The 24,904-nt window shown below is 37.7% G+C and overlaps 1 protein-coding gene across 4 annotated transcripts; it reads right to left on the bottom strand.

The window, feature by feature from the left end:
- Window positions 1–1,219: 1,219 nt before the first annotated feature.
- LOC122838899 (transmembrane protein 125) lies at window positions 1,220–18,172 on the bottom strand. 4 transcript variants are annotated; one of them, XM_044129931.1, is made up of 4 exons: window positions 17,923–18,156; window positions 10,734–11,723; window positions 10,474–10,623; window positions 1,220–5,205 (listed from the first exon to the last, which is right to left on the bottom strand). In XM_044129931.1, exon 4 carries the CDS (start codon window positions 4,813–4,815, stop codon window positions 4,117–4,119), a length of 699 nt encoding a protein of 232 aa, XP_043985866.1. In that variant the 5' UTR covers window positions 4,816–5,205; window positions 10,474–10,623; window positions 10,734–11,723; window positions 17,923–18,156; the 3' UTR covers window positions 1,220–4,116. The 4 variants fall into 4 exon arrangements, with proteins under 4 accessions (XP_043985866.1, XP_043985868.1, XP_043985867.1 ...); XM_044129933.1 differs by having other exon boundaries at window positions 10,773–11,723; XM_044129932.1 differs by having other exon boundaries at window positions 10,474–11,723; window positions 17,923–18,170.
- Window positions 18,173–24,904: the final 6,732 nt, after the last annotated feature.

Below are 24,904 nucleotides of genomic sequence, written 5' to 3'. Positions count from 1 at the left end.
TGTGCTCCTGTGTAATCACACACCGATGTGGGGCTGGCGGACTCCAACCTGAGTGAGTTAGCTACTGCAGTGGCAGTTTTATAGGTACACCATGTCATCACAACCAGTTTGAAAAGGCCTTGAGTGTGACTTTGTAATTTTTGTTTCACCCACTATCAGTTTGCTATCAGCTTGTCCATAAATATCTTAGAGGGTTTTATTTCTTTGTCTGAGCCATTAATGCCACAGAAATGCAAGAAACAGGGTCAATGTTGGATTTGTGTGTGTTGTCCTTGGAGCTCTGTTGTCTGCTGGTTGTGACTAATCAGAACAGACAGACTTTTTCTTCTTGCTTTAAGTCCTTTTCTGGTTGGTTGCTCAGTTGAGCCATACATTTGAATCTCCGATGAATGCAGGTGCCTCTACACTTTTTCCAATTAACAATTATTGAGGCCACTGAGCTCCAGGGATTGCCAGAAGCTTTTTAAATTCTCTTTTGCTCTTGTCAGGGTCTATACTTTACTACCGTTTTATCAGTCGGGTCTGCTGGGACCTTCTTGGGCTTTATAGCTTACTTTCTATCCTTAAGTGCATTGAGTTATTGAGTCTTACTAACACAAGTGTGTGTTCCCCCAAAATTCCATCCAAGTTCATATAGAAGTAGATTTTAAAGCAAAAACTATGCAACTGACCAAAACTTTAGGCTAACAATGTCATAATTTTCTGAATATTTTGTTTGAGTACCATATTTTTCAGACTATAAGCCGCTACTTTTTTCCCACGCTTTGAACCATGCAGCTTATAGCCCGGTGCGGCTTTTCTGGGGATTTTTCTTCGGCCACCAGGGGGCTCTTTAGCAGGAAGTGAATCAAGTCAAACTTGGAAATCAAAGAAGAAAGTGCTGATTTTCATTTAGATCAAGCACATGCTAACAGCAGGAAGGACGGAGAAATGTTTTCAAACTCATATCCCGTCATTATGGAAACCACACGAAGATTGATTCCGCTTTTAAGTTGAAGGCTATCAATCTGTATAGATAGATAGCTGCTGCACGTAAGCTCGGCGTGAACAAATCCACGGTTCGGCGTTGGAAATGCAAGGCTGCGTCCTTAATAGCAGATTTGTGGAAAACCGAGAGCGGCCGAGATACCAGCGGCTTATAGCCTAGTGCGGCTTATATCTGTAAGTATATCTGTAAATTTATTTCTTTATTTCTTCATCTCTTCTGGGGCTGATTGCCATCGCTGGACAAATCTTATACAAGCAAAAATCACAACAGCTTTTATTTTGTTTGTTGTGTTCAGGGGTGAAAAGTGGTACTAGCCTACACCAGCCCCTAAAGATCATGGCCTTGTGCATTGTTCTGTCAGTCTGCTGTCTGTCATCTCACCAACAATGGCGAACTGTTTGACCCTGTTTGTCTCAAGGCAGCAAGATGTGTGTTTGTGTTCAGACAACAAAGCGGCATGATCTGCATGAACACTCGGATGAAAAACAATGGAAATGTGTTGTTCATCTGAGATCAAATGAAACTGAACGGCTTGTCAAACTTTTAACAAGAGTAAAATTGTTTTTATTCATTCAAAACGTTATGCCAGCTGCAAGGAAAAAAACTTCCTGTTTATCAAAGCATCTCTGCTTTTCAGCTCTTTTCTTTCTTTTACTAAACAGACCTCATTACTGCAGATGAGCCCCCAATCTGTCTATCCAGTTCAGTTCTGAAACTTCATTTGGAAGGATGTTTCACTAAAGTAAAGAATTCTGGTCAGATGTTTACAAGCACACCATATTATTTTGGACTTTTAATGAAGCATTCAAGCTCTGACTGTCAAAGTGTGATTTTGTCCCAACAACCTCGGAGGCTTTCGGACATTTTTGTGTTTGTAGCCGTGCCCAGGGCTTCTGGTAGTATTCTGGCTGGATATTTGACCACTGCTGGTTAGTTTCCTGGCACAAGTTTGGCATTTAAGAATATTTTCAGTAGGGTTGATGTTGAATCTTCCCCAGAAACTTGCTATTTGCCTGTTTTAGTTTTTCCAAAACCAGTTTAATGTGCGTTGGGGATCATTGTTCCGATGAGACACTCAAAGTATCAACTATCTAACCTTCTGTACAGCATAGAGAGGTTACCAATGTTAGGAAGATTTTCCAATGATGCCTTAAATAAGGTGTTGAATGATGTGACATTACGCCGCCAAAAACCACAGATTTCTGAGATGAACCAGGGATGTTGTGGCAGTGGGAGAGATAATTTCAGTTTCATCTGTCAGCTGGGAAGAATAACCATATAACCATTACTTATTTTCTCTCAGCTAATAAAAAAATAAATAAAGGTGAAATCCAAACATGTTAAAAGAATATCCCATCTAATGTAGATGTCATCAATACGGAGATGATGACAGATATTCCTATGGCTTGCAATCATTCCTACTGGGAAAAACATAAAGAAAACAACAACAAAAAACTAGGGCCTAAAACAAAGTTTCGAGGAATTTCTCTAGATAGATCACTTTCTGACATGATCCACTTTTTGTTTTTTTGAAGCAGAGAAAATTTACAATAATTACAAATGCATCTTGAAAGATAAACTTGCATGCTGTGTCAACATTTCACCCTGGAAGAAGAACTACGCAACCACACTAATATAAAAAGAACTAAATTCTTTCACATTCAGGTCACTGAGTGTTGTTCAGAATAAACAAGAGCTTGAAAAACAGTTCGTAAACACCACTTTTCATTGGAAATCTTTCCATACTTTATTCTCCCATTTGTATTCCAGATTGTGCTTTTATTCTGAACAATTATCTATTATTGTACTGATATTAGTCAAAGGTTTTGTCCAGGGGCCAGATGAATAGTTGTCGTTGTGAATTAGCATAATTTTGAATGCAATACCTGCAAAATAAAGCAGACCCTTTAAACAAGCAGATGTTACTTTTAAGACATTTATTACAATGCATTTAGCCGCTGCTCATAGCAACAGCTGCTGCCACATTTGCAACGTGCTAAACTGTAAAATGTTCGTATTGTCTCTGAATATTCAAAATCACTTAAAATAACATTCATCCTCTTGTTAAAAAATTTCCTCTTTATACTTTAAATTGATGCTCTTCATAACACTAACTTCTCATCAGTTGTACCAATGTTACCAGAGATTCTAGACATAAATAAACGTAATTATAGGCCAGATTGTATACACTTTAAATGTTTTTAAACAATATTAATATACAAGTATATACAGTCACAACCAGATATGTAGCTACTCTGTATAAAAAAGATACATAACCATTTTTTCCTCACTGACATTAAAGCAAATCAATATTTTACAAATTAGAATAACTGAAATAATTTTGTTTTACTAATTTCCAGATTATTGAGACAGTGTTTTTTCTGTTGTTTTTACTTTGTTCAAATCAGAAGTTTTTGTAGATTTCCCTGGTATTTGATAATTTTTTATTTTTTTTTTTACCACAAACAGGCTGTCTCTAACATTTTGGGTGACTAATAAGAGGATTAAAATCAGGGTGTAAGATGGCCGCTCCAGAATATTGACATGGTCACTTTATAACTAGTCTTGTAAATGATACCAAATGTGTAAACTAGACAGGACAGGCCATTCTCTTCCTGGTATTTTGACAAATTTCCTTTCACTTGTCCACAATGTCACACCAGGTTTTAGCTGTTGTCATAAAATATGTGTCTCATTTTTATTCAATCTTGTGATGCTTCCAAAGCCATGATGTGAGTTCTTAAATTGTTTAAAGGCACATTATTCTATGTGAACTTCTGACTTTGATTAAAGCAACAAGCAAAACATGAATAATGTTATCTACGCTGACTTATGATGGCACAAAATAGTTATGTCTTTTTATACAGTGTATGTAAATAACTAATTTCAACTGTATTATTTGTATTATTGTCATCATTGTGCTTCACCGTTATAAAATATCTTTGCTCTGTATTTGATCAGCTTCATATAAATCTTCCAAAATTGTTTCATTTTTCTTTCATGCACATTTGAATGAAGAAAAGAATGGATCTTGTTTTCTTTTCAAATCTTTTGATAATTTGAGTTAAATTTTTCTCCAATAAACTTGAAACAGGAACCATCCAACACGGCTTCATTGTTGTCGGATCTCATATGAGGTTGGCCAAGCTGGAGGCGGTCTCTCTGCGAGCGTGGCGGTCCATGTGTCCTGACACGGTAAACACATTCAGAACTCGGTCTACAAGTCTCCGTCCGTGCCTCGTCCTCTCCAGTAGGACAGCCACCACTGTGTATATCCCAACACCCACGACGGCGACTCCTCCACCTACCAGCAAAACCACTCCGGAGATGTACATGTCATTGAGGGCTTGGCCCGGCTTCGGCATATGGTGAACCAGCGCCAAATGCAGGAGAACCCCTCCACAAATCAACAGCGACATTCCTGTGATCAGAACCACCAAGATGTCAGACAAGCCGCCGCTCTTCAGCATGTCTATCTGGTGTCGACTCCGGACGCAGTTCATGTCCTGCACGGCCGAGCTGAGCAGCTGCTTGAGCAGGACCCCCAGGGCCAACAGGCACAGGGCCGTGCCTACGCCGAGCCTCCATTCGCTCGATACGCTGGTGGTGGTGGAGAGAAGGCCGACACCTCCGAGTCCGCAGCCCAGGATTAGGAGCACCGAGACACAGTAGCAAAGTAAAGACCGCCCGGGGTCTCTGAACCACCACAGCTCCACCTGCTCCTCAAGGATGCTGTGCTGAATTTGGGCCGGGTCCGCCGGACCGTTAAGGCCCAGATCTGGGCTTCTGTCTTCATTCAGAGGGGGGAAGTTGTCCAACTCTGGCATCCTGCTGCCACTCCCAACCTGCTGAATATGGACCACAGCAGAATCCACCAATGACCTTGGTTTTTTTTATCAGATTTCTCGGTGACAAAAACAAAAGAAGATTCCAGATGATTTAAATAAAATATTTCCTAATTCTAACTGAAGGAAATCTAAAACTTTACAGGATTTGTAAGTCTCTTCTATGCCCAGTAAATTTGTATCTTATCAGCACCGGTGTGTACAAAAAGGTCCCAGAAAGTCATCTTAGGTCGGTTGCCTCTGTGTGAATGAAAATCTTTATAGCCCACAGCCAGTGGATACAAATTGTCCTTTACTGCATCAATATTCAAAGCAAAGAATCCGGGCAGCAGCAGAATTTTTAGTTTGTCCCTCCACGGCGGCAGCAGTCACCTGGAAGATAAGACAGACATATATTCAGTAGTGTGTGGGGTTTATTTTCTCATGGGTGCCCTCTCTGGCACTGATTCTGAGATCTGTGGCAAGCATGCTGCAATGACTGACTGGGTACATTTATTCTGATCCTAACCAGACAATAAATCACTGCACAGAAATAGATCCAGTGCTCCTCCATCTTTCTTCCCCACCAAGCCCAAGCAGAGAGGCACTTTACTAAAATGCCTAAATATGCACAAAATCTTAACTCAGGTTAAATTTTGAAGTATTACAGCTCCACTGAAAAAACAACAGTTAGTAAAAGTGTCTGGTCGGCACATGATATAGAATCTTTATCTTTTTATGCTGAGTAAAGGAAAAACTTTCAGCCTCATTCCTTTGCAGATTGTAAAATTGTGGACTTTTTAAATGAAACGAAACAGATCAACAGCATTTAAATTAAATTAGATATGTTGCACACTGCATGATTAACATCTCACATTTGGTCAGTTGTTCTCCCAACACACTGGCACCTCTGAGTAAAAGATTAGTAAAAGTTTTCTACAGATTCTCCATCACAAATCTTCCACCATACATTACAGTGGACATAAGGCTCATCTCCTATTTATTCTTTGATTTTTGTTTTATTGAGGGATTATGGTTGTTAGACAGTAAAAGCTTTTTCATGGCTTACTATAGAAGAAATCAACATATAATTTGCATCCCAGAATGCAAGTCTTTTGTATGGATTTTTATTAGTAATCATTGGAAATTTGGATATCATCATCCTGCTCACTGTACAATGTGTTAGGACAAACATAGGTCATCATGTTTGTCACATAACATTATGACAGGAGTCTCGCAGTTTTTCTGAACACTCAAACTTCCTGTTGAGACTGTGTTAAAAAAAAAAAAAAGAAAAAACAAATGTGCTGACTCCAGCAACCTTTTCTATTTCTCATTATCACTATGGTAATGAGCTGCCACCACAGCAGCGGCTCGGTAAAAAGAAGGATCAGCTTCCTATGGAATAAACAATTTGTGTTAAGAGACACAGATGAAATTCTGGAACAAATATATAAACTACTTTTTTACATTTTTTTTTTCCAAAACACAAACTCATGCAAGAATATCAGCTGAGTCCTAATATCTTATGTGCCTTCCCAATGCCTTATGAGGGATTAGATTATCATCCTTATATATGGCCCAATACATTCAATCCCATCTTCTCTCCTTTAGTCATTTCCTTGATGCTCAGCAAATTCTGCCTCTGCGACATTATTTGTAACCTTATCCAAGCCCCTTATCAAAATCATGTTAACACAAACAGTACACACTGGAAGACTAAACAGCCACAAGGTTATAGCAGTCAACAGCTTGCCTTTAAAAACCTGTCAGCGGCTCTGTTTCCATCAAAGTCACTAGTGCGCAGCTTGGGTCTGTGCGCGCCGACGTAAGCTGACAGGAGTTACAGCTTGTCCTCTCCAGTTGTTGATCTCACAAACACAAATGCCGCTCCGGCAAACAAAAATCTATAACAGTCTGAGTAAACAAAACATGATCTTGCATTCAGTTTTAAGACTGGAGTTTTCTTTTTTTTTTTACTCACTCCATCTTTGGGAGCCATATTGGAACCAAATACGTCTCTTTTCTGACTTTTAGGGGGGGGAGAATCATTTACAAAAAACACCCAAAATGCTAAATACGAGATCGAACAGGTGTTGCATTGCGCTGATGCAGAACAATAGCAACCTGACACGGGGAGATATAGGGTGCATAACCAAGGTGTGAAATGAAGAGTGAGGTAATTACAGCAGAGCAGGGGGGTGGGAGGTGTTTATTGGCAACAAGCTGTCCTGGAAGCTCTTCACATCCTGTGTCTGATGAATAATTAGGCTAAAAACACACGCATGCCTTGTGTGTGTTTAGCTGCCAACAGTTGTAAATGAATAGCGATAGGTGACAATATGAATGTAGCGTCGCTTTATCACTTCTATGGTGTGACTGCATTGTGTTTGTGAAAGAAAGACATAAATGAAGATACATTTGGCGTGCAAGTCATGTGTGTGAGTGTGTTTGTGAGTCACTAATTAATCCCAGCTGGTTTCAGCTCAGTGTCAGTGACAGGTAAGGCCACAGAAATAGCACCATAATTGAGATGTGTATGTGTGTGTGTTTTTAGTGTCTGATAGGTTGAGCCACCCAAGGTGTAAAGCTGAGAAGAAACATCCATTATACTGAAGCACCATCTACAGCTAACTTTTACTGAGCCTCCTTGATTTATGTTGCACCGTTTCATGAAATATTGTTTTTATTTCCTTCAACAGCCCCGAGAAACATAAAGCAGAGAAACCAATGGATGACTGAACCAGAGGCAATGGTATGCAACAAAGATCATGAGATAAAATCGAAGTCTTAATGACACAGCTATATCTTACTTGTGTTGGCCACAGTCTCATCACCACAGACACACAGCGAGGCACAACCGCTTGCCTCTGTCTGCTTTTCTACTTTTATCTATTATGTGACCTCTAAACTGTCATATCAGCTGTGTCAGATTGGTGTCATAAATATCAGTAGAAAAGCACTGACTCACTGCTTCACTGGCCTACTTTAAAGAAGCAGAAAGTTGGTACAGAGAAGCAAAAAATTTATAAACTATTGGACCAAGACGTCCAAACATGCTCATTTGAGCATTGCTACAAAGAGTTTAGGTTTTTTTTTAGTTCATTCTAGGTTCCAGAAGACTAATAGGCATTCCTGTTTGACACATCTGATAAGAACTTATAATATGGTGAGGAAAGCAGTAGGAAATCTGTGAACCAAAATAACCTGTAAAACAAAGACAAAGCAGTCCGTCTATGTTTGTCAAACTGTACAATAACTGTATTATTACATTTTGCCAAACGACGTCTTACAGAATATCTTCACAGACGTAGTTTGTACTGTTTGATTGTTTTATAACCATAAGATATGTTAAAATGGATGTGGCCAGATTCTTAGAGATATACTTGTTGATCTGTTTTACATTTCTTACATTACAAAGATTTTACCTAACATTGTGACTATAATGGCACAGATTAATGTAGATTCTTTTAAATGCATTTCACAAACTGAGGCTAAAAGATACCTTAGTGCTTAAACTGAGAACTTCACATCTTAGTAGTTATTTGTTTCTCTCTTTTAATCCACAGCATTCCTGCTATTTATTTGTTTTGTTGATGCTAACTATGAACTAACAACTCAAACAATATGACTAAAGAGAAAATGCTATTATATTTTGGACTTAGGATTTAAACCATAAGTGGAGGATGAGCACACATATTGCATGTGTGCAACCAATACTTCTAAAAAGGAAATTAAATTATTTCCCCTACAAAAAATTTGCTTCCAAATGGAAATGTGTTGAATAAGTTCAAGTGAGCTCTTCTAGTTTTCTAAAGGTTGTGCTACACCAGAAAAGTACCATAAGTGAAATTATTGAAAGTAAATGGGGGAAGAGATTGTACTTTTCCTCACCCTTCAAAGAAAACAGTCTATTTGAAATGTGTCTCCTCCTGGACAAGCCGATCCACCTCCTGTCTGTATGCAGACTCATCACTGTCCTGGATCAGACCAGTAGCAACGGTGACGTCTGCAAGTTTCACAGATCGTTCCAATGAGGAGCGACCATTTGTGTAAAGAAAGGAGGTGTGTGGGGAGAAAACACATCCCTGAGGGACACCGTTGCTGATTTTGGTTGAGGCATTTGTTGCTGAATAACAATTATGGAGTCTTACACAAAATCAGGAGAGCTTAGGCTTGAGGAAGAAACCTACAACTCCCTTCAGGGATAATGATGTCACAGCAAAGACAGATAGTGATAACTGTAAGTATATTTTGTCCGCATAAAGTAAGAATACTAGTCAGAATGGGAGAAGAAATTACAACATCTATCTTATGGATAACCATTAATCATTCTATCACCTGAAGAACATTTCCAGGATTAAAGGACTAATGTCTCAGCCAGATCTAGAGAAACTCATCCATGTGTTTATCTTCAGTCGTATTGATTATTGTAACGGCGTCTTCACAGGCCTGTCCAACAAATCAATCAAACAGCTACAGCTGATCCAGAATGCTGCTGCTCGTGTTCTCACTAAAACCAGGAAGATAGAGCACATAACACCAGTTTTAAAGTCTCTCCACTGGCTCCCTGTAGCTCAAAGAATAGAGTTTAAAATACTGTTGTTAATTTATAAATCACTGAATGGTTTAGCACCACAATACATTAAAGATTTGCTGCTGTTGTATCAACCTTCCAGACTTCTCAGGTCTTCTGGTTCTGGTTCTGCTCTGCATCCCCAGAACCAGAACCAAACGAGGAGAAGCGGCATTTAGCATCTATGCACCACAAATCTGGAACAAACTTCCAGAAAACTGTAAAACAGCTGAAACACTGACTTCCTTTAAATCTCAACTAAAAACCCACTTGTTTAGAGTTGTATTTGAAACGTAATCAATTACAAATTTATTGATGGAATCTGACTATGTTGTGTTTTTATTGTTGGTTCTATGTTGCATTGTGTTTTTGTGTTTGATTTGATGTAAAGCACTTTGAAATGCCTTGCTGCTGAAATGTGCTATACAAATAAAGTTTGATTGATTGATTGATTGATTAGGTCTTCAAGATAGTACTTTTAGACACGATTTCTAATTGCCTCTTGCCCCTTCACTCAACAAAGTCTCATTCAAATGTTTCTCTTTAGAAACGTGGGCTTTAGTATTTTGTGTTGAGCATCTTTGCTCAACATCAGTATTTTTTATGTAATGTCATTGTTTTTGGCAGCTTTGGCTCCATACTCAGTTGCCTTGTACTCAAATTATTCCGCACTTAAACTATCACTAATTGCTGATCATATCAATGTATTTTACTCTTTGAAATACCATTAAAAACCAATAGAAAACTGCACACCTCAAAACTTGTGATTAAATGACTGATGCTAAAATATACCATTTTTAAAATGTTTGTCTGATAGCTGACAGGAATAATAAATGTGTTTCAGATGCTTCAGTATGAACTGAAGTGAAAAAGCCAAATATACATTAATGGTCCTAACAGTCTTTGTTATGCTAATTCACAGAGAGTGAAGATGACAGCTCTCAAGAGACATTGTAACTGTAAACCCTGGACACAGAGTATCATTCTGTCTCCGTTTCTCTGCATCCCCTCTATGTTTCCAGCCTACTAGGTCATCAGAGGAGCTGTGCCTCAGAGTAAAACACTGTATACTGCACTCCAATTACCTGGGAAGCTTTGGGATGCCGGTATTCCCCTCTCTGTTATGTTGGCCAGCTGGATTCATTTCACTGGCTATTAGTACTTCATTTATTGTGGAACGTGGCTCTCTTAAAATTGGTTGCCTGGCATTGTATGCTCATCTGAGTCCTGATCATCTGCAGAGAAATGTAAAAAACAAGATCCAAACAGGCAAAGTTTGGCACCAGGAAAATGAATCTGATAATGCTCCTGTGCAAAGTTAATACCCATGCAATGAATCACATACATGAATGTCACAGGTAACAGGAAGGAAAAGCACACCCACAGTGTGTGATGTCCCACAAGATTTGTTTCTTCTGGTTTCCTCAGGTGGAACAAATTATTGACTCTCAGTCTGTTTCTATTGGTGCTGGCTTCTATCTAAAATTAGTGTTAAGAGTCTGTATGTCATAGAAAAATGGTTTTCCTCCTATATCTTTGGTTTCCTCATCAAGTATTTTAATGACACCTTGCCCAGACAAAAAAAAAAAAAAAAACTAGAGCAAGATTTTTCTATCAAACCCCCAAAGTAAAAACATGCCAAGGGGAAAACGTGCTGAACTTCCCACTGCGCGTGATTTTATCCGAGAGCATCGACTACAGCTGATGGGGAGTCCACAGGAGTTTGTGTGATGTGTTGCCGTGGTGACAGAGTGATGCTCTCCTTCTGCTCTTCCTGTTCCTTTTCTTCACGCTCACTCTCACTCCAACCCCCGCCCCTCTCCTTTACTCAGGCATTGAATCTCTTGGCGTCCCCATGGGCGAAGAGAGGGGTCAGGGTTGGCTCCATCTGTCTATGTGATGGGCACTGGTGCCAAGCGCCACAGGGGCTGGAGGGAGAGGAGAGCAGGCTCGTGTGGAGTGGTAGGGTAACGGATGTTTTTGAGCTGTCATGTGGGATTTCAAATAGGGGATAAGGCTGGGAAGTGGATTGAGGCTGAGGGGGAGGAATAGGTGTAAAGCGGTTTGAGAAGACGGGGCTAAGGATGAAGGGAATTGCTCGGGGCTAAGGACACTGCTTTTCTTGGTGGATTCTGTTGTTGTCGGCCAAGAGGAATGATGCTGAATAGGTCTTTATGTAGACAAGCTGGATTTTTCTTTTTTTTTCTCTCTCTCTCTCTCCTGATACAATGGACAGGCAAGGACCTTGGGGAGCCTCACTCTATCCGGAAACGGTGCAGAGACAATGGCCGAGTCAGTGTCAGTGTCCTCTCTATCAGGGATCACAAAGGAAAACCTAAGAGAGGCAGAAAGACAGAAATACTTTTTACCAAAACAGCCCCTTCTGTTCTGTAACTGTCTCCGAGGTTCTCTCTGACATCTTATCTGCAGTAGAAAGTGTACACACTCACATGATACAAACAGGGTTTTGTATTTGAGTGTTACACAAATCATTTTAGAAAGTTTTCTGTCTTAAATGTCCCATCTTTCATGAGTTCTTCATCTGGAAATTCAAAAACCTGGTTGTATAAGTGTGAACGCCCTTAAACTAATACTTTGATAAAGAACCAACAAAAGTTTGAACATGGGAGACAACTTAGCATAGTTTGCAGAAAACTTGAAAAACCCTTAGAAGGTTTGACAAGTACTGATCATTAAAACTTTTAATGTATTTTTGTAAACTTGCAAGACAATCATTATATCTAATGCAAGCTATATAGTAGAGTATTTGGGATGTAACAGGATTTTCTGTCATGAGATCTATGGCTATTAAAATAAAATACGTTTGAACATAGTCAGGTCTATCTAGCGAAGTGCCGTCTAGTCCCTGTAGTGGTTTAGGGTTTCACTATGAACATGGAAAAGTGTTACCCATGAAATCCTGATGTAGCTATGCTTAAGGCTTATTTTGAAGTACAAATGTATGTTGTTTTTCACCTGTCCTGTTGTTTAGACTAATAGATTTCTCATTCTGCCAGCTGGCAATGTCATGTCTCTAGCTAGATTCTATGATTCTACATTTAAATAGTTGGCCATAAAGCCGAGGTTTTTATCAAATCAGATTTTAGGCATTATTAAAGGTTCACCCCTCTCTCTCCAACTATAAACACATCTGGGCAGTAAAAGACTTAAATGACAGTGGTAGAAAACACCAAAGAGGCACATCACAAACCCAGTACCAGTGTATTTTGTCCCACATCTTTAATAACCTTTATGAAAAAATATCTTAACTTTTAGGAAGGATGCTGTGAAATTTGAGATCCTAGAAGGATGCAGATCTTAATAGGTGAGTGACACTTAAACCCAGGGATGTCAAACTTCAGTCCTCAAGGGCCACTGTCCTGCAACTTTTAGATTTGCCTCGTCTGCACCACACCTGAATAGAATAATTAGGTCATTAGCAAGGCTCTGGAGAACTGATCTATACAAGGAGGAAGTAATTAAGCCATTTCATTCCAGTGTTTTGTATCTGAGGCACTTCTAAAAACTGCAGGACAGCAGCCCTGGAGGACTGGAGTTTGACACCTGTGCTTTAACCTATCATATTGCGCTATAAGTCCAAATGTTGTGGGGGTTTTTTTATTTTGGTTTAACACCAGATATGTATGACCATCAATCTCAGTTGCACTTTAAAGCCAGTTGTCTGAATTTCAGAAAAACTTCACCATTTTATGTTTCATGGAACAATTTAATGGTGCTACCTGTGTGATTATAGACATTTGTGAAATTTTATTAGATTTTAAACTTCCCATTTACACAATTGTCCCAGCCAGATTAATTGAGACATTTACTGACTAAGATATTTAATCAGTTTTTGGTTAAAAACAGCCTCTGAGCAACCCAGAAAGCTAACAACTTTTTCCCACTGATACACTAACCACATACAAACGCACGCACACACGCACATCTTTTTTCCTCCTACACCTACTTATTTGGCATAAAGCTGCAGCTTTAGGCACCTTGCTCCTATGCTCCTCTGCCTCACCACCAGATCTCCTCTCAGTGGCTAATCTGTGTTTCTCGTTTGTGCTGCCTGTTGGAGTTTTGGTGCTGCAGACAAGGTGAGTAGATGGGGGAGGTAAGATTGCCTGCCACTGCCACAGATCCTCATATGGATCCAAGTAAGAGATTGTCTGACTCAAATGCCCTTGTGGAATAATATATGCTAACATAAACAACTGTTTTCCTGTGTCAACATTATCTATTCTACCTCAGTAAGGTCTTACAGAAATGAATGTCACCAGTAAAAGCCTAGGTCTTAAAAAAAGTAAGACTGCTTATATAAATTTTATCAGTTTAACATAAGAAGACTGTCAGTTTTTATTGATAAAGATGAAGTCCAGCACTATCTGATTCAATACAGTTCTAGCTGGAGGTCATGTAATACATTCTGTGTACATTTATTATTTTTTTCAAGGCCAAAGATGGTGCCATCAGGTACAAGGTAAAGTACAACAAGGATGAGTCAATCACAAAGGTATTCACAGAGGCAGACACTCATAGGCACACCCTCACTTCATAGTAAACTGACCAAATATGTTTTGAGGCAGAGGGAGGAAATCTGTGTAGATACACCCTGGTAACCATCCTCCCCCATTTTTCTTTGTACAATGACAGGAGGCTAAGTGCATAATGTACATTTTTGTTTTCCTGTCAAAATAGCAGAAGCAAAACTTTTCATTTAGCTTTTATGACAGCAAATTGTGCCTATTAACAATTAAAAGCAACACAGTGCTTTTGTTCTTTTCACAATACACCCAATGTGGATGAATCCATTAACATTTCCAGCCTTTCATTTTGTACCTGTATCTGAGTCAATGTCTACCTATGTACTTAACCATTGCATAATCAGTTTATTTGTCTTGGTAGTTAGGTATGGTGATTCATTAAAGAGTTAAATAATCAGGGGCCTAGGGCGGTTCAGTTGGTAGAGAATGAGCACCATGTGCAGAGGCTACAGTCTTTGATGTCCTGGGTGCAATTCCCAGACCGTTGGGGTCTCAGACCGTTCCTTCTCTCTCTCCACTCTATTTACTATTCAATAAATGACACTAGTGTCAAAAAAGATAAAAATAAAAATCAATAAAAATGTTTAATCTTAAGAATTTAATCTTTTGTATATCATTTGCTGAATATTTGATATTAAACCCAATGTCCATTTACTGTGGTTTTAATCCCTGTTTGGATCAGTTGACTCTTATCAAATATGAGATTGGGAGCCCTGATCAACCCAAAATAACTTTGGATGACTTCCTGCAGACAGATATAATTCATATGGGTCACGTAACCCCATTTCCTAGCACTAACATGTGATCCGATTATTAAATAGTACTTCATCATAGATAATCAAAGTTGATATGGAGAATCCTTAAGGCTGGTACAAATCGGTGCAGAGCTGGTACAAAAACTCCTTTGGTTTCCAGAACAATTCTGGGTACAAAATGACAAAAATAGTAAAAGTACAAACTTGCAAATTAACTAAATGAATAGGAGTGTTATCCCCCTAACCCTTAATAAACTTAAACAACTGATAATCATAAAGTTGGATTTAGTGGTTGGTCTTTGATATTTGAACTGAAGAGGCTGCAGGTTGATACAGTGGTGATGTGACTGACACATAATTATGCAACAGACTCTTTTTAAACCATCAGTAAAGAAACAGAGTGATGTGTATAACTTGCGGTACATAGACCCAATGGATGTCTGTTATTCTCAATTTAAAAGAAAAATCTAAAAGATTAAAACACAGGCCAGCCAGTTGTTCCCTATGGCCAGGCACAGCTGTGAATATTAGAACAGCAATAAATTCACCAATTAACATGCAAGTCTCCTTCTGCCACTTTGCTGCTGATTATGGGTGAAAGATTGCTTTTTACCTAATATCACCTAGCATTGCTTTTTAAAATTCACTTCTGCGCGCTAAAGATTTAAAGATTTTCAAGCGTACAGAGATCTTTGGAGCAAGAAATGTTTCTTGCTGCATATCTTCTATAAATCTCTTGTGAAATCTTCTGCAATCATCTGTTGGGGTAAGAGCATCACAAGCAGTGACTTCAAAAGGGTAAATGAGGTGATAAAGAATCCTGCCTCTGTTCAGGAGACCACTTAGTACTTCTGGAGATTACTTCATAAAATGAAGAACATTACAAAACAGCCTGATGAGCCTGTTCATGACAATGATATACAACAACTCAGTGACTTCAGTCAGAGGCTTCTAATATACCTCTGTAATACAGCCTTCTACAGGAGCTCCTTGGTTAACTGGATTATTCTACTATTAATGGATATTCTTCAAAGACAGCACAGTCTGAAATTTGAAAACTTATTTCATTTTGTGTTCTAAAATCCAAAAAGATTACTTAATGCTTTTTCTGGTATCTGGATGAAGTTACGCTGACATAAGCAAGACAACTGCAGTATAAAAATCTTTCGAAATTGGACTGATATAATTTAAACTGACTATGTTCTTTAATTAACATGAAGTTTTGATTTTTAAAAATGGGAATTAATTTTAGAGAAGTCACTTTCTGACATCATTATTGTCACCCCAATAGTGACATTCTAGGCGAGAGAAACTGGATAACAGAGCTATTAGTAATTCACTTTATAAATCGCATGTTTATTGAAAAGTTGTAAGCTTGTTCAATTGTTGAAAAAAGGAAACAAGTAAGACAGGAGGCAGTGCAAACATATGGAAGAAAGTGCTCTTGTCAGATGGGACCAAAGTTAAGCTTTGTGGTTTAAATACAAAGAGTATGGTGTATATAGTAAAAGAAAAACTATATACATATATATATGTATATATAAACACTGAACACTCCATCCTTACAATGAAACATGGTAGCAATATCCTCATCATGTGGCCATGCTTTACACTTTACACAGGGTAACTTACAAATTACAGACTGTGAGTTGTTTATGTTCTTTCTTGCTAAGGCTTTAATTTTGAAATAATTTACTATGCCTAAAATTAAGCATCTATTTCATTTATCCAAACAAATAATGTTATGTTCTAAGTCTTTTTTGGGTTGTTCAAGGCTAACAAAATGCTAACAATGCATTACCTAAATGATGTTGGAATAAATTTAGGAGAAAATCTTTTTAAAAAATAAGTCATTGTAGTCTTTTGCAGGATTGTGTGAAACTGATTATGTTTATTAGTAGCCTTGTAATGTGCCCAGGGACAGAAGTGAGCACAATCAATACGACTGCTGTTGCCCACACCCTAAATGCTAGACTGTGTGCACGTGCAAGAAATCCCTAGAGGATATCTAATATTATGATCTCCCCTTTACTTCCACAGTGTATGTGATGCCCATCTCTTACACACACATACACAAATTTTGGTCTCTTAACTTTAACACACTCATTTACTGACTCACTTTGTTTTATTTTTCTCCGGTTCTTTCATCCTGCTCTTCTTATTGACTTCAGGCTGTTTCTTAACGAGGACTATCACATGTTGTTTTCGGCCTGACTTGTGTTTTAAGCATTAGACGTCACCTTAAAAGCACTGAGGAGTGTTTTCAGAAGACTGAGGGTGACTGCATGCATGTAAAGCCTACTTCATATGCCCTGTCATGATTAATCCCCTAACAACATTATGACCGATTTATAATAGCAGCCCATTGGGGGTCATGCTCGTGCAACCATGTATCGATCTGTTCCAATTGCAATATTGAATACAGCTTCAACAACACTTCCTTTATGTGTGTTTTTATGGATTTTCCACAATGCAGCAAAACTGATATGACAGTAGCCTTGTGAACTGATGAGATACAGTGTATTTCAGTGTTACAGTAAGCACTTTGAGACTGCAGGCCTTGCCAGTGCAAAGGTTAGGGTGTGTTTCATTACTGACATCAGGTTTTACGTCCTTGTTTTGATGGAATAGAACAGCACAGTTTATAAAGAAGGCAGAGGTACAACGCTTCAGCTGGAAGAGGAACTCCATTCACATTCCTAAAATATTAGAATGATTTTTATTGAAATTGCTAACAAGTTTGTATTGTGTATATTTATTCCTGTCAGGCAAATTACCAACAATGTAAAAACTTTATGTAACAATGTTAAATTAATGTTTTGTGATGCATGATTAGAAGGCACATCATAATGGTTATTGCTGAGGTTTTATTTTACACAGTTAAGCATGTAGAAACACTTTAAAGATCATACAATAAACTCTAACTAGATCATATTTGAAACAAATAATTTCCTTCCAAAATAAAGATATAAACGAAAAGGAAAGATAGCTAATACAAAAAACGCACTAAAGATGAAAGGGCTAAGTTTATTATCTAAATAATTAGGTAACTAATCAAGCCTACACACAAAATTAAAACATTTAAAGAGCCTTCTAATGTGATAGTAAAAAAAACTTACATTGAAGTTTAAGCCAGTCAAATTAAATAAGTTTGATTTAGAAAGGAAAAAAGTTAGACCCCAACCGCACCGCTTCATTCTTTAGGGACGCTGGATTATTAAACGAGTCTTACCTGCGCACTTGGTTTGTCAATCTGGTGTCTTCCTTTCTGAGCCGTGAAGGTCTTTTTTAAATATTCAGCCATGGGATACGTAAAGTCCCACAGCTGTATCTCGCTGAGCACCTTCAGCCTTTTGGACCAGGATGTTCCGATCCTTGCGGCTGTAGTGCCCGTCTCGCTGCCTCCGTTGGCTCTCCGTCCGCAGACTCAGTTTCTCTCCTTCGCCTGCTCACCGCATCGACGGACTTTCCCCGTTTAATGCAGGTGTGGCAGCGCGCGGCGGCAGGGGACGCTGCTGGGTGGAGACAGAGAGGAAGAGGCGTCCAATCAGCGGATGCACCGCCGCGGGTCTTAGCGGGGAGCCCCGCACGTGACGAGAGCCAATAACATATAAAACCCCGAGGGGGGACAGATTTATTGAACAGAAGTCATTTTAACAACTCCAGACCATCTGTGATAGATCAGTCAGCCAATAGAATGGAATAGAAATATCATTTATTATCCCCTCAGGTGTAACAGCACCTGTGGAATAATAAAGTGGAATCAATAATCTCTGGACACTGACTGGATATGCATGACCTTCAACTAGTATTAGCTCTGGTATTCGGTTTTTTAGAAACGTTAATACAAATACAGATGAGACATATAATAATGTGCAAGAGTAAAAACTGCAATTAAGAATTTTGAAGCATTAATCAATATGTTATAGTCTTTGTGTTTTCAGGTATTTCAGATATCTTATGATTTGGAGCAAGCCATTAAAATTGTATGACAAAGCTTAAGTTATCTATAAATTATCTATATATTTAAAATATTAACTTTAGTTTATTTTTTTTTTAACATTGTGTGGTTTAGAATTAAGTTATTTAGAGATTTTACACACTGATAAAATTTATCATTGCAGAATAATGCCTTCGTCATTGTTTGAAAATAACCTTATGAACCAGCCTACACTGATGCACAGCAGTAATGGCTTCACTAAAGTCAATAATGAGTGGCATTGTGTTAATACATCTGCATGCACCAGAGCAGCAAATGCCAAAAGCTTGTTTTCTTTTTTAGAAGTATCTTGCATGATTCTCTGAAATCTAATTGAAATTTACAATTATTGTACATTTCTCTTTCTTAGGTCTGAATCATATAACAATGTGAAAAGGATATAAAAGTAAGTCTGAAAGTAAAGTAAGTGATTTCTCTTACATAAAAAGACTATTCCGAAATTTCATTTATCCAAGTAGTTCTTGAAATGACCAATTGAAGGTGTACAATCATCTCTCACACATGGTTAATATTAAGATGTGCTGCTTAATATCTTCATTGGTATTTATCATATACCCTTTTGATCCTGTTCACCTTCATTTGGGAAAAGATGACATTTTCCTTAAGTACATGGTTTGGTCTGGGTTTGTGTTCCTTAATTAGTTCAGATTTTATAGCTTTTATTAGTTCAGATAATCTAAATGTTTAGTTTGAAAGTTGCAGAGCTAAGTAATATTTGCCAAGGCTCTTTCATAGGCAATAAAAATCACAAATTTACTGTCTCTTTCAAAGATTTACGTATAATAACACATGAAGGGTTTTTCAAATTATTAAAACAACATATGCAATATATGATAATAGAACAGCTTTTGGAAAGTAGAAGATAGGGTTCAGAAAGCATTCATGTGTGTGAACTCATCTCTGAATATGTGGCATTATTTGTGCCTCTTCATCAGTACAGAGGTAACAGTGTGGATCATATTCAGCATTTCAGCAGGTTTCTTTCTTGCAGTGCTTGTTCTTCAAGTTCGATATTTTCATCCTCATCAGGGCTGTGATCCAAAATTAGATCAAGTGCCTCATTCATGGTTCGTCACTTACGTATTGTGGTGCGACCACAGAATTGTCATGTGCTCGCAGAAAAATTTTATTTATAGACCAAAGCTGCAGGAGCTGATTAGTGTACTTGTGTTTGTTACAGTATTGTGAATGTGAAAGAGAATCTGAGAGTGTGAAAGTGGGTCTGCATCTGGATGCAGAAACACTTTTGTCGTTTTGTTTGTTCATCACACGCATCGCAGCACCAATTTGTGTGTCTTCTAAGCATTTCATTTTTTTTTTATTTGAAAGAAAATACCTTCTATGTCAGTTGGTTGGGCTGATAAATAACCTTGGTGTGTGATATAAGACATTGATCAAGGCGTCTCTGACTCTAAGACTGAATGATTGATTCTCTTTGGCTAGGCCAAGACTACCTCACATCCATTTAGCTGCTGTATTGCCCAGTGATGTGTCATAACTGGAATCATAAAAAAACTATTCTTCACAGTTAAGGGTAAATTTAATAATAGTTCATTTTAAAAAAGACAAAAGTATAGTGAACCAACATGGCTAGGACTGACTATTTCCTGATGGAAAAAATCTGCTTTACTAAACTTAATCCCATTTATTGTCACTTGCTTTTGATCATGAATTTGGCTAGCATTGTCCTTCCTGGTGTACTCTCCTATTTCTCAGATTCCCTGAAGATTTAACTCTCTGCTGTTGGACTGGATGTATTTGCAATTATGGTGTTTCGGTTAAATAAGAAACGCAGTTAAAATCACATACGAGTAAGTTAGTTCATGTGATAAGTCGTCAACGAACATGCCGTGTCATGTTCCTTCAACTGCTTCCTCTTGTCTTCTTTTTCGTGGTTTGCGCCGGTGACAACATATGGGTGTTAATCATGTGACTTTTGTGTTTCCATACATTTTACTTGAATTGGTTTTAATTACTTCCTAAGAGTTAGTCCTTCACAGTCCACTATTTTTGTAGGAAACATTAAAATAATTTGAAAACATAAACATTTTAAGGCAAAACAAGTTACAAAATTGGATTCTAAATATGGCCTTTTTCTCTGATGCCTGCTCACTGCTTAGAGGTTGACAGCCTGTGACTTTCAATGAGTTGTTTTCCTTCAGTTGCTCTTCGTGGCTTGAAGACTCCATCTGTGTCTATCATGTGCAGAGCTCCACCTGGAAGACTTATGAGCAGAACTGTGACAGACTGTCAGAAGCAGTGACATTGGCATAAGAAAACATCACATTTCATCCTAGAAGAAGCATGACTGTAATCAAACAGCGATCTTTCTAACCAAAAAGATTGGCAGTATTTTGAGAGTAGGTAAATCAGAGATCCGTGCAATAATGTAAAAAAAAAAAAACAATATTGAAAAACAACATTAAATTGAAAAATATTGAAAAATAATGTCTTCGGACATAAGGAACATCTTGAAGTAACAAGCGAAGAAAGAAGGACATTGTTCATGATTAATGGAAGCCATTAGGCAACTTGTAACATCTGCACACACATTCTTGCTAATGACTGTTAATGGAAAATAGCCATATTTTGCGTAATCTCAAAATAAACTTAAATTATCACTTTGGTATCATTAAGATGTTTTTGAATTTGAATTTGAAAAGCATGTTCTTAAAACCTTTCTAATACCAAATATTGTAAAAATAAAACATAATTTATTGACTGACTTAAAAGTTCAAAATCTGCTTTTTTATTAACTTTGCTTTTTGGCTTGTTTTTCAATTAACATTATTTTTATTTCTACATTTTGTCTACCTCTGCTACTTTTGCTTTCTGATTTTAATTTTAGATTGATTTCTAGAGTTTGTACATTAGCTCTTATTTAAATTTGATACATTTTCTACACCCAGTCCTAGTTTAAATTTGACCAAACTTTGAAACCTAGAGTTGGTCATCAAATAACTCAGCATGATGCCCTGGATATTCTCAAAAATGATTTTAAGAACTATCAAACTGTGACTACTCAAAAGGGAGCAACACGAGACGCACGCCAGCGCTGATTGGGTCCCTGATCCTTGATCTAAAAGGACCAATATCTCATTTCCATTTAAATTAAGGCCAACTTGTCAGAAGGCTGATACTGCAACTGTCATCAATGATCGTGGGAAAAGAAACTTTGATTCTTACCAATAAAAGTTCCAACATGATCTCCTCATCCATACAAGATATAAACTTTGATTAATCTAGTGACAAAACCTGAGATGATGCCATTTAGAATGAAAACATCCCAGTTAGTGCATAAACAAAACAAAACAAAAAAAAAAAACAGAGAGAAAAAACTAGAAAGATCAAACTTAGATGATTTGTGTGAAATCCCTAATCAACTTCTGAGAAAAAAGTTTAAATACACAAACAACTAAGATAGACTTAAAAGAAGATATCAAAAAATTTTGGTTACTAGCAGATGAGATCGCTTTTGTTATGTTCTAAAAATACACATTTTTAGAACATTTAAGAAAATAAAAACTCAAAACCATATTGTTATTAAATGTTTACTACAACTCTAAATAAGAAAAGGATGACCAAACACGTCAATCAACATGCCTGACATTCTTTGTTAAAGAGCACTCATAACCTGATTACCACTACATTATTATGGTTACTTGCGAAGCCACAGCAATGAATAGTAACCTGCCACAGTTTGAGTCTGTCTACACTGATGAAGGCACCACCTCTGCAGATCCATAATTGCCTTAATTCCTGCACCTGTTCCACTCTGCTTAAATACCCTTCTGTTTCACCTGCTCTCTGCCAGATTGTGTGAAGCCGTCCTCGTCTCAGTGGTTCAGTGAACTGGTCCTGTGGTTTTATTTTTCTCCTAAACATCTTTTCTTGTCCATGCTTTTTGTCAGGTCCCTCTGTAAGTTGCTTTTAATTCTGATTGATGTCAGTGGCTACACCTGATTTGGGATTTGATTCTGTTTAATGACTTTGCATTTAGCCACATGGATTGGCAATAGGATTTTGAGTTTTTGCCTTATAATCTGGGACTTTCTCTATCTGCCCCTCTCCAGTTGTCTTCTCTTTAGCTGTTTCTCTAAGAGAAACTCAGTCATGCAATTAAAAAAATCTCCCTCTCCTGGCCAATCATTTACATTCCTTTAAATTTTATTATGATAAAGACTGAAACTCTTCCTGTCTTTATTTGATTTAATGTTATCAAAGTAAATGTCTTTTGATTGAGGTAATCAACAACTAAAATGCATGTGGCATGAATCTTAATCTCATATATTAAAGACACCAAACCAGTAGTAGGATAATAGCTACATGCTGCCGGTAATGAGAGGAAGCCCACAGTAACCTTTATTCCTGTTTTTTTATGAGGTCACATCTCTACCAGAACTGTGAGCACTAATTATTCACATCTGGTTGTGTGTTTCAACTCTGATGAGCATCACAAATCTGGCTCTGTAAATTAACTTCCAAGTCTAGCTTTTAAGTTGTCTTAAATGCAATGTGTGGCGCCCTCGATACTCATTGCTAACCCTTCTTAAAATGTGTAAAAATATGAGTCATTCATTGCAGCAGCCTAATTTCACTCTGAAAACAAACAATTCAGGTAAGTCTTCATAAAACAAAGGATACATATTTATAAACTTGTTTTTTTTAATCTACTGTCGAATGTGGGACATGATCTGTGATGCTGTGGACCTTGCTCTTCCAAAAGAAAACAGCAGAGTGCATAGAAAAATTAGCTCTTTAAAACATCCACCCATCCATTCATCCATCTATGAAATATCCAGATGTTTCACATAACAATTTGGTAGAACCTACCAGAAAAGTGAAATTGGACGGCCTCAGGGCCTGTGAGCAGGATATTAATTATAGCCAGATGGCTGAAACAACACAGAAGTTGTTCTGTGATGTTGTATCTTGTCAGGGAAGATTGTTATCCCTCACAATATAAATGTACTCTGACGGTGTATTCTAAGGATCTGTATTTTATGCTTTTTTACTGGGGCTGCCAGTGGGCCAGGAGGATGCTGTATTTTGTTTGAAGGCATTTAAAAAAGCAATTCAAGTGAAGAAATGATAAGGGAAACAACTAATTCAGACAAACCAGGGAGATATGTGGTGATATGAGGTCATCAATATCCAGCAATGACTCCCTTTGTGACTTTAAAAAACGCTGAGTAACAGAAAGAGGTCGAAGTGACTTTGAAAGAGAGTTTATTGTTAGGAAACAGAGGGCAGGATTTGTAGTCACCAAGACTGTTCAGCTGTCTGCTTCAATACTACAGGGACTACAGTGACATCTGCAGTTAGAGCTGAGAGAGTCATCAGTAAACAGTGGCTGTGGTGAACACTTGATTCTGAGGCATCAGAGCAAAAAACAGCAAAACTCAAATTACTAAAATGGTCAATAGGTTTGGTTAGGTTTGATGCTAGTTACACGGAAAATGTTGGCAGCACTGATGTTCAAGTAAGCCAATGTTTGAAAAGTGGGACAGCATTTAGAAAATATTATAAGGTGATCTAAAACCCAGATTCAAGGGACAAGAGAAATGTTTGCATTTGAGATGAGCTGCTGTCATAAGCTAATGATTACTTTTGAGTGATTTTCACACCAGTAGACCTAAACAAATCAGGAAATCTGGACTAAAGAAATCTGGTTTCACTCATTCTGCGTCAACTTTTCATCTATGGAAATAAGGGGCATTTCATGCTGAAGCATTTTATTCTGAAGGTTGTCCCCCAAAATGACAATGCCTAGTTCCTTTGTAAAACTGGTGGTCACTGAATTGCTTGATAAAGGTTAATATTTGACTCATATTGTATCACGGTCACCAGATTTTAACACAATTGGACACAAAAAAAAGACATCTGGAGTACTCTCGTCAACCATAAACTACAGGGGAACTTTTAGTCCAAATTACAAAGTCAATTCACCTAATAACACTCAGATAGATAGATAGATAGATAGATAGATAGATAGATAGATAGATAGATAGATAGATAGATAGATAGATAGATAGATAGATAGATAGATAGATAGATAGATAGATAGATAGATAGATAGATAGATAGATAGATAGATAGATAGATAGATAGATAGATAGATAGATAGATAGATAGATAGATGGATAGATAGATAGATAGATAGATAGATAGATGGATGGATGGATGGATAGATAGATATGGATAGATGGATAGA

This window comes from Gambusia affinis, linkage group LG10, assembly GCF_019740435.1.
Source record: "Gambusia affinis linkage group LG10, SWU_Gaff_1.0, whole genome shotgun sequence".
NCBI classification, from domain to species: domain Eukaryota; kingdom Metazoa; phylum Chordata; class Actinopteri; order Cyprinodontiformes; family Poeciliidae; genus Gambusia; species Gambusia affinis.
The sequence above is the reverse complement of the archived record's forward strand: the minus strand, read 5'-3'. Positions and strand labels throughout refer to the sequence as shown.

What these genes read in the sequence shown, in the direction of transcription:
- LOC122838899 (XM_044129934.1), bottom strand. Translation starts at nt 4,815, where the DNA reads ATGCCAGAGTTGGACAACTTCCCCCCTCTGAATGAAGACAGAAGCCCA.